The 2,555-nt window shown below is 30.5% G+C and overlaps 1 protein-coding gene across 1 annotated transcript; it reads right to left on the bottom strand.

Moving 5' to 3' along the window:
* Positions 1-8: 8 nt before the first annotated feature.
* Positions 9-1,048, bottom strand: LOC108734412. The gene is made up of 2 exons (XM_018465972.2): positions 781-1,048; positions 9-325 (listed from the first exon to the last, which is right to left on the bottom strand). The coding sequence occupies exons 1-2, from the start codon at positions 796-798 to the stop codon at positions 32-34; spliced, it is 312 nt and encodes a 103-aa protein (XP_018321474.1). The 5' UTR covers positions 799-1,048; the 3' UTR covers positions 9-31.
* Positions 1,049-2,555: the final 1,507 nt, after the last annotated feature.

Here is a 2,555-nt window from a genome sequence, read left to right as displayed (position 1 = left end):
TTTTTTATTTTATTATTATACTACATATATATCACTTATTGTATTCATCGTAACTTCTGCCTAATATATCTTTATCTCTTGTCTGTTGCTGTTCCAATCTTTGTAAATCATTTCCGTCAATTCCAAGTCCTAACCGTTCAAGCGCTTTTTCACCATGATAACCATTAACTTCCTGATAAAGACGCGATCTTCTAATGGCTACATCTGGATCGAATGGAATTGATACAGTTTTGTGTAACACAGGAAGTCCCGCAACATTCCATTGAATAAGATCGCGAATAATTTTACTGCACTCGGCAGAGCCAATTATTAAAATAAATAACAGCTGTAAATAAAATAATTAACACGTCTTAACGTTAGTTACCTTTTATTTGTGAGTAGAACTAACGAAAAGAATGCAGAAGTTGGAAGCATTTTTAATGAAATTTACGAATTAAATGCCAATGAAATAAGGAGGCATCTGGATAAGAGAAATTGAATATATAACTAATAGATGTTCTAACTTTTTGAGTATGTATAAAATGAAAAAATGTAAATAAATGTAAATATATGTTAATGGTTTTTTCAAATATTCACAGTATGTAAGAAATTTCCTTGTTTCTGTAGGTAAAAAAAAAACAACAAAGATTAACAAAAATGTAGCTATTTTAAACACATTGTGTATTATGTCAATCTAGAACTATAACTTGTTTTTTTTTCTGAACTTACAGGTCAATAAATGTAGTAAACATTTACCTGTTTCTTTAATTAACACAAACTAACAAAAAATTCTTTACGTACCTTTAATGTAGTCCTCATTTTTCGTCCGCTGCGATTAGATGGGTTTTAATGCTACAGCAACTTATGTAAGACTAATTTCTTAACAAGGGAAAGTGTTTTATCTACATAAGAAGCCTCCCATAATAGCGTGTGTTAATTTATGTCACGACATTAGGTCAATTATAAACTAATAGGCGACTATTAAGACATAATTACAATTTTCTAATTTCAGATAATTACTTTTCTATTAATTTGGAAGTTACCTTTTTCCAATGAAGTTCATTTGCAAATATTTATTTATTTATTTATTATGTATTTGAAATTATTTATGTAACGAACTTATAGCCCAATACATTTCATAAAAAAAGTAACATGTGAGATATAAATATAAAAACAAAAAAGTTGTTTTTTATTGGAGCTTTTTTTCATATCCATGCATATGATTAAGATGATAATAAAAATACTCATAAAATAAGCAGGACAAAATTATACATATAGATTTATTTTAAATTTTAAATCATAAACTTTTCAATAATTATTTATAAATTTCGTAGTACTCCATCATAATTTTAATTTAATATTTTTATCGTCTCAATCGTGTTGCAAATTATACATATGGTCTGTTGACACATGTCTATTGTAATTACGAGAGAAGTTATTCCAGAAATCGCAACTTTCTCTTCTGACTAACGCAACGCGCACTTAACTTGAACTTATTCAGTTTCACCTTCAGTTTAATATCGCTTTGCGTAAAAGTTAAACGGGTAATATTAACATTATACCGAAAGATAGATACGATGAATTGGAAAATATTAGTTTTTGCTTTTGTAAGTTTCAATTAAAAGTGGGTTATTTTAAATGTGTAAAAAAATGTGTAATTTTTACTTTTACAGGTACAAACGTTCTTGTGTATGGCACAGGCATCACTCACACCCAGAGCTCCCAATTTTCAATATTTTGAAAGGTAACAAAAACTGATTTTTTGTCGTTTAAACTTAATTGCGTAAAGATATTTATAATTATTTACTCGCCGAAAAACATATCTCGGTCATTTTTATTTTATTTAAAATATTCAATAAACTTTTTATATTTTTTTCTCATAAAGAGAAGGCAGTCATGAGTGATTTATAGGCTACTTTTTTTCCCCTTAGGCGAAGGCTAGGGGTAAAAGCTATACATATTTATAATAGTTTGTCCGTACGTGCCGCTAAAGCTCTTCAACTTCGGCCTTGTGAGTTATATGTTATTATAGCCTTTTATCCCCCGTCTATGAAGAAGGTTTCGGTTCTTAGCTGCAGGGGTTGGTTTGAAAGATATGAGGGCTAAAAGACTATCACTCCAAAAGAATCCATATAGAAAGTAAAAGTCAGTAAAGATGTTGAGTTCCTAAGTCTGGTCAAAACTTTACAGAATGTTACAGAGTTTTTCTATATCCCCTACATCTACAGGGTTTGAGAATGTTTTAGATATTTTGCAGAGGGTACGAGAATATTCTCGAATGATAATTGATTTCTCTTGAACGAAATGAGGATAACTCGGCTTGTAATAAATTATAATGGATAGTTATTCACCATCATAAGGTTGTCAGTCCTAAGACTGGTTGGACACGTACCTTCACTCTTTCCTATCCTGAGCTAAACTTCGCATTCCCCTAAAACTATAACAATCCATATCCTTAACTTTTCGCGAACAGTAATCTAATCTAGGTCTACCTCTACCCCTCCTAACTCCTGTTTCTGCCTCTAATATGTCTCTGACTAGACCTTCATGCCTGAGAAGGTGTCTTACCAACCTAT

This window comes from Agrilus planipennis, unplaced genomic scaffold (assembly GCF_000699045.2).
Source record: "Agrilus planipennis isolate EAB-ADULT unplaced genomic scaffold, Apla_2.0 scaffold96, whole genome shotgun sequence".
In the NCBI taxonomy this organism is placed as follows: domain Eukaryota; kingdom Metazoa; phylum Arthropoda; class Insecta; order Coleoptera; family Buprestidae; genus Agrilus; species Agrilus planipennis.
Note: the sequence above shows the minus strand (reverse complement) of the source record. Positions and strands in the feature narration are given on the sequence as shown.